This window comes from Macaca thibetana, chromosome X (genome assembly GCF_024542745.1).
Source record: "Macaca thibetana thibetana isolate TM-01 chromosome X, ASM2454274v1, whole genome shotgun sequence".
Classification (NCBI taxonomy): domain Eukaryota; kingdom Metazoa; phylum Chordata; class Mammalia; order Primates; family Cercopithecidae; genus Macaca; species Macaca thibetana.
In genome coordinates this window covers 45,045,396-45,053,067 of record NC_065598.1, presented here as the reverse complement: position 1 = coordinate 45,053,067, position 7,672 = coordinate 45,045,396, and the positions used below count along the sequence as shown (strand labels likewise).

At 43.3% G+C, this 7,672-nt stretch overlaps 1 protein-coding gene across 1 annotated transcript; it reads left to right on the top strand.

Moving 5' to 3' along the window:
* The first annotated feature begins 2,869 nt into the window (after positions 1-2,869).
* LOC126945555 (splicing factor, proline- and glutamine-rich-like) lies at positions 2,870-5,410 on the top strand. Its single transcript, XM_050775601.1, is given in 2 exon segments — positions 2,870-3,237; positions 3,239-5,410. Coding segments are annotated over 2 exon segments (2,124 nt in total). The 5' UTR covers positions 2,870-2,961; the 3' UTR covers positions 5,087-5,410.
* The last annotated feature ends 2,262 nt before the right edge of the window (positions 5,411-7,672 follow it).

Genomic DNA, 7,672 nt, shown 5'->3' with positions numbered 1-7,672 from the left:
TATACCCATAACAAGTAAAGAGATTGAACTAGTAATAAAAAACAAACCAACAAGAAAAATCCCTAGGCCTGTGTGGCTTCACTGGTGCACTCTGCCATATATATATGATTATACTTTAAGTTCTAGGGTACATGTGCACAACGTGCAGATTTGTTATATATGTATACATGTGCCGTGTTGGTTTGCTGTACCCATCAACTCATCATTTACATTAGGTATTTCTCTTAATGCTATCCCTCCCCCATCCCCCCAACCCCACGACAGGCCCTGGTGTGTGATGTTCCCCGCCCTGTGTCCAAGTGTTCTCATTGCTCAATTCCCACCTATGAGTGAGAACATGTGGTGTTTGGTTTTCTGTTCTTGCAAAAGTTTGGACCAGTTTCAGCAGTCTCAGCCCAAAATCTCAGTCTCAGCCCAAAATCTCCTTAAGCTGATAAGCAACTTCAGCAAAGTCTCAGGATACAAAACCAATGTGCAAAAATCGCAAGCATTCCTATACACCAATAACAGACACAGAGCCAAATCATGAGTGAACTCCCATTCACAATTGCTACAAAAAGAAAAACATACCTAGGAATCCAATTTACAAGGGGTGTGAAGGACTTCTTCAAGGAGAACTACAAACCACTGCTCAATGAAATAAAAGAGGACACAAACAAATGGAAGAACATTCCATGCTCATGGATAGGGAGAATCAATATCGTGAAAATGGCCATACTGCCCAAGGTAATTTATAGATTCATTGCCATTCCCATCAAGCTACCAATGACTTTCTTCACATAATTGGAAAAAAATACTTTAAAGTTCGTTTGGCACCAAAAAAGATCCTGCATTGCCAAGGCAACCCTAAGCCAAAAGAACAAAGCTGGAGGCATCACGCTACCTGATTTCAAACAAGGTTACAGTAACCAAAACAGCATGGTACTCATACCAAAACAGAGATACAGACCAATGGAACAGAACAGAGTCCTCAGAAATAACACCACACATCTACAACCATCTGATCTTTGACAAACCTGACAAAACAAGAAATGGGGAAAGGATTCCCTATTGAATAAATTGAATAAATGGTGCTGGGAAAACTGGCTAGCCATATGTAGAAAGCTGAAACTGGATCCCTTGCTTACACCTTATACAAAAATTAATTCAAGAAGGATTAAAGACTTAAATGTTAGACCTAAAACCATAAAAACCCTAGAAGGAAACCTAGGCAATACCATTCAGTCCTAGGCATGGGCAAGGACTTCATGACTAAAACACAAAAAACAAATGGGATCTAATTAAACTAAAGAGCTTCTGCACAACAAAAGAAACTACCATCAGAGTGAACAGGCAACCTACAGAATGGGAGAAAATTTTTGCAATCTAGCCATCTGACAAAGAGCTGATACCCAGAATCTACAAAGAACTTATACAAATTTACAAGAAAAAACAAACAACCCCATCAAAAAGTGGGTGAAGGATATGAACAGACATTTCTCAAAAGGAGATATGTATGCAGCCAACAGACACATGAAAAAGTGCTCATCATCACTGGTCATCAGAGAAATCCAAATCAAAACTACAATGAGATACCATCTCACACCAGTTAGAATGGAGATCATTAAAATGTCTGGAAACAACAGATGTTGGAGAGGATGTGGAGAAATAGGAACACTTTTACACTGTTGGTGGGAGTGTAAATTACTTCAACCATTGTAGAAAACAGTGTGGTGATTCCTCAAGAATCTAGAACTAGAAATACCATTTGACCCAGCTATCCCATTACTGTGTGTATACCCAAAGGATTATAGACCATGCTACTGTAAAGACACATGCACACGTATGTTTATTGAGACACTGTTAACAATAGTGAAGACTTGGAACCAGCCCAAATGTCCATCAATGATAGACTGGATTAAGAAAATGTGGCACATATACACCATGGAATACTATGCAGCCATAAAAAAGGATGAATTCATGTCCCATGAGGGACATGGATGAAACTGGAAACCATCATTCTCAGCAAACTATCACAAGAACAGAAAACCAAACACTGCATGTTCTCACTGATAGGTGGGAATTGAACAATGAGAACACTTGGACACAGGGCGGGGAACATCACACACTGGAGCCTGTTTGGGGGTGGGGGGGGTGGGGAAGGGATAGCATTAGGAGAAATACCTAATGTAAATGATGAGTTGATGGGTACAGCAAACCAACATGGCACATGTATACATATGTAACAAACCTGCATGTTGTGTACATGTACCCTAGAACTTAAAGTATAATAATAAAAAAAAGAATATGCTTAAAAAATATGAATGGACTATACATGTCACGACTTTGATTAATCTCTAGAGAATTAATACTAAGTTGGAAAAAAGCAAATCCTAGGTGGTTACATACTATATGGTTCTAGTTATATAACATTTTGAAAAGGCAAACTTTTAGAAATAGAGAACAAATTAGTTGTCGCCAGGGGTCAGGAATTGGTGATGGGACAAAAGGTGGTAGATGTGTCTCTAAAATGGCAACAGGATAGATCTCTGTGCTGATGGAACTGTTCTGTATCTGGACTGTATCAATATCAATATCTTGCTTGTAATATTTCATTATAGTTTTGCAAAATGTTAGCATTAGAGGAAACTGAGTAGAGAATACTCAGGATCTCTCTGTATTATTTCTTTTAATGGCATGTACATCTACAAGTATCTCCAAATAAAAAAGTTTAAATTTCAAAAGATGTAAGACAGTGACCATCGCACATGCAAATGGGATGAATTGCAAGAACATTTCTCCAAGCGAAAGAGCAAATCTTGTGACATACTGTGAAAAGTGCCTTGCTTGTGCAGTCAACAGTAAGCTAAAAAGACGAAGAAATGGGCCTGTGTCATCCGCCATTTTGTGAGAAGCAAGGTGGCCTCCACGTTTCCTGAGCGTCTTCTTCGCTTCTGCCTCAACCGCCCCTTGACCACAGAGATGTCTCGGGATCGGTTCCGGAGTCGTGGCGGTGGCGGTGGCGGCTTCCACAGGCGCGGAGGAGGCGGCGGCCGCGGCGGCCTCCACGACTTCCGTTCTCCGCCGCCCGGCATGGGCCTCAATCAGAATCGCGGCCCCATGGGTCCTGGCCCGGGCCAGAGCGGCCCTAAGCCTCCGATCCCGCCACCGCCTCCACACCAACAGCAGCAACAGCCACCACCGCAGCAGCCACCGCCACAGCAGCCGCCACCGCATCAGCCGCCGCCGCATCCACAGCCCGCATCAGCAGCAGCAGCCGCCGCCACCGCCGCAGGACTCTTCCAAGCCCGTCGTTGCTCAGGGACCCGGCCCCGCTCCCGGAGTAGGCAGCGCGCCGCCAGCCTCCAGCTCGGCCCCGCCCGCCACTCCGCCGACATCGGGGGCGCCGCCAGGGTCCGGGCCAGGCCCGACGCCGACCCCGCCGCCAGCAGTCACCTCGGCCCCTCCCGGGGCGCCGCCACCCACCCCGCCAAGCAGCGGGGTCCCTACCACACCTCCTCAGGCCGGAGGCCCGCCGCCGCCGCCTGCGGCAGGCCCGGGCCCGGGTCCAGGGCCTAAGCAGGGCCCAGGTCCGGGCGGTCCCAAAGGCGGCAAAATGCCTGGCGGGCCGAAGCCAGGTGGCGGCCCAGGCCTAAGCACCCCTGGCGGCCACCCCAAGCCGCCGCATCGAGGCGGCGGGGAGCCCCGCGGGGGCCGCCAGCACCACCCGCCTTACCACCAGCAGCACCACCAGGGGCCCCCGCCCGGGGGGCCCGGCGGCCGCAGCGAGGAGAAAATCTCGGACTCGGAGGGGTTTAAAGCCAACTTGTCTCTCTTGAGGAGGCCTGGAGAGAAAACTTACACACAGCGATGTCGGTTGTTTGTTGGGAATCTACCTGCTGATATCACGGAGGATGAATTCAAAAGACTATTTGCTAAATATGGAGAACCAGGAGAAGTATTTATCAACAAAGGCAAAGGATTCGGATTTATTAAGCTTGAATCTAGAGCTTTGGCTGAAATAGCCAAAGCGGAACTTGATGATACACCCATGAGAGGTAGACAGCTTCGAGTTCGCTTTGCCACACATGCTGCTGCCCTTTCTGTTCGTAATCTTTCACCTTATGTTTCCAATGAACTGTTGGAAGAAGCCTTTAGCCAGTTTGGTCCTATTGAAAGGGCTGTTGTAATAGTGGATGATCGTGGAAGATCTACAGGGAAAGGCATTGTTGAATTTGCTTCTAAGCCAGCAGCAAGAAAGGCATTTGAACGATGCAGTGAAGGTGTTTTCTTACTGACAACAACTCCTCGTCCAGTCATCGTGGAACCACTTGAACAACTAGACGATGAAGATGGTCTTCCTGAAAAACTTGCCCAGAAGAATCCAATGTATCAAAAGGAGAGAGAAACCCCTCCTCGTTTTGCCCAGCATGGTACGTTTGAGTACGAATATTCTCAGCGATGGAAGTCTTTGGATGAAATGGAAAAACAGCAAAGGGAACAAGTTGAAAAAAACATGAAGGATGCAAAAGACAAATTGGAAAGTGAAATGGAAGATGCCTATCATGAACATCAGGCAAATCTTTTGCGCCAAGATCTGATGAGATGACAGGAAGAATTAAGACGCATGGAAGAACTTCACAATCAAGAAATGCAGAAACGTAAAGAAATGCAGTTGAGGCAAGAGGAGGAACGATGCAGAAGAGAGGAAGAGATGATGATTCGTCAACGTGAGATGGAAGAACAAATGAGGCGCCAAAGAGAGGAAAGTTACAGCCGAATGGGCTACATGGATCCAAGGGAAAGAGACATGAGAATGGGTGGCGGAGGAGCAATGAACATGGGAGATCCCTATGGTTCAGGAGGCCAGAAATTTCCACCTCTAGGTGGTGGTGGTGGCATAGGTTATGAAGCTAATCCTGGCGTTCCACCAGCAACCATGAGTGGTTCCATGATGGGAAGTGACATGCGTACTGAGCGCTTTGGGCAGGGAGGTGCGGGGCCTGTGGGTGGACAGGGTCCTAGAGGAATGGGGCCTGGAACTCCAGCAGGATATGGTAGAGGGAGAGAAGAGTACGAAGGCCCAAACAAAAAACCCCGGTTTTAGATGTGATATTTAGGCTTTCATTCCAGTTTGTTTTGTCTTTTGTTTAGATACCAATCTTTTAAATTCTTGCATTTTAGTAAGAAAGCTACCTTTTTATGGATGTTAGCAGTTTATTGACCTAATATTTGTAAATGGTCTGTTTGGGCAGGTAAAATGATGTAATGCAGTGTTTGGAACAGGAGAATTTTTTTTTTATTTCCTTTTTTTTTTTCTTTTTTACTGTATAATGTCCCTCAAGTTATGGCAGTGTACCTTGTGCCACTGAATTTCCAAAGTGTACCATTTTTTTTTTTTTTTTTACTGTGCTTCAAATAAATAGAAAAATAGTTATAATATTGATCTTCAACTTTGCCATTCATGCTTCTATGCACATTAGGCTAGGTATTCCACATTGAAAGCATGAGAGTGTCTAGGCCTTTGAATGGCATATGCCATTTCTGGGAAATTTATCTGGAGGCTAAGTATTGCTTTCTACAAATAACTGCCCCCTTTGTTTTAAAAAGAAGAAATGCATATTGAAGTAGTTTCATGATTTGTTTGGCATATAGGAAGCACGCTGGTGCTAAGTATTTTTTAAATGGTTATGTAAGCAAAGCTGAACTGTAAATCTTCATTCAGGAATATGTATTAAGATTGTGGAATGGGTGTAAGACAATTGGTAGGAGGTGAAAGTGGGTTTGATTAAATGGATCTTTTATGGCCCTATGATCTATCCTTTACTTGAAAGCTTCTGAAAAGTGGAAAGATCATTTTGTTGCATTTCCCCATTTCTTGTTTTTAAAAGACCAACAAATTTCAAGCCCAATAAATGGCTTGTATTGAACTTTTACATTTGAATTAAAGATTGTTAAACATGAAAAAAAAAAAAAAAAAAAAAAGACGAAGAAATGATTGATGAAATATAGGAATGTTTGCCCACATGGAGTTGACGTATATCACTGTGAGTATGGGGTAGTTTGATGGTAGTTAGGAAAAAAGCCAGGGTTCAGTTTTGAATCTTGGAGACCCACCTGAGGGAATCATATAGCAAGGACTTGTTCCAGTCTGCATTACGTCAAAGGAACTGGTGGGCAGTGATGTGAGTGTGAACTCTGGATGCTAAGATCCCTATACATTTCTGTAGAGCCCACTAACAACAAGGTTACCAACCTCAATAGTTGTCCATATGGATGAAATGTGGGGAAAAGTTGCCTGAGAGAATATATTCTAGCAGGTAGAGAAGAAGTGATTAAATTAAAGGTTAGAAGGACCACTTCACACTCCTATTTGGTGGAAATGTTTCTGGGGACTTCAAATACAAACCTACATGGTTTATTCACTTTGGACTGATACACAATTATCCATAGGAACAGTCTTCTGGGTCCTTGCACACTTAAGAAGAGCAGTTTCTCTACTTCATAGATTTAGAGACATGATTCCCTACGAGGTTTTCTTCTAAGTCAACCACAAAATGACAATCTTTACAATCCTCAAATTCTCCAACTTTAGTTAGCACTCAAGAGAGTCAGTTGGCTGTAGAGAGAGAAAGTGAGAGCCTTCCTGGGGGGGAAAAAAGCCCCAAATGACAAGAGAGCTTTCCAGAATGAGAAACCATAGTTGGAACATGGGTTTGGGCTCAATCCAGGCCTCTGATGATATAGGGTTACTAATATAGAACCAAGATTTCCTGACACAGCTACTTTTTCTCCCAAACCACTGGTGAGTGTTCTCCAACTCTGTGGGAGAGTTATCCTAGACATCAATGAAAAAGGAAAAATATACAAACATTTTGCTGGGCGAAAAAGAAAGGTTTTTGGCAATGGGAAGTTTGACTTAGGCAAGAAAAAAAATGTACTGGACACTTCTCTGTCATCTCTTAGGACTTCTGATGGGGTGTTGGGCATTCTGCTTGGTATTAAGAAATAAAAAGGGGACAAAAACCTTTCCTCACCCTGAATAGAGGCCTCCTTGGTGCCAAATTACACAAAGCTCTCTTCCCTCATCTTTAAAAATATTCTTCTCCAACTGAGATGAGATTCAGTTAGGTAACTTATGTTTCTTTTAGAGATTGTGGTAGTGACTGTGATATCACTGATGCTAACTATGTAGGACAGTATTTTCTAAAGATATTTTTAGCAAAAAAAGTGTCCGGCGTCAAATAAGTTTGTGAAATGTAGCATCATCTACTTTTCAAACAGCAAATTAAAGGCTGGGAGATGTGTGTAGTTATGAATCCTGTGTAACTATGTGTCGATTTTAAAAACTATTATTAAAAAAGAATCTTATGTAAATTTGTTCAACTTAGCTTTTCAGGAACTTATTTGATCACACAAACCTGTCAAGGCATAATTCTCAAAAAGTTAAAAATCATGACAACCATGAAAATATGTCAAAAATTTATTTCACACAAATATTTATTTACCTTATTAATGAGGATATTAAAGGGGTGGTAGAGCTGTTTAAAGAAGGATCTGAGAGCCTGTAATCCCAGCACTTTGGGAGGCTGAAGTGGGTGGATTGCCTGCGGTCAGGAGTTCGAGACCAGCCTGGCCAGCATAGTGAAACCCCATCTTCACTAAAAATATAAAAAATTAGCTGGGCATGGTG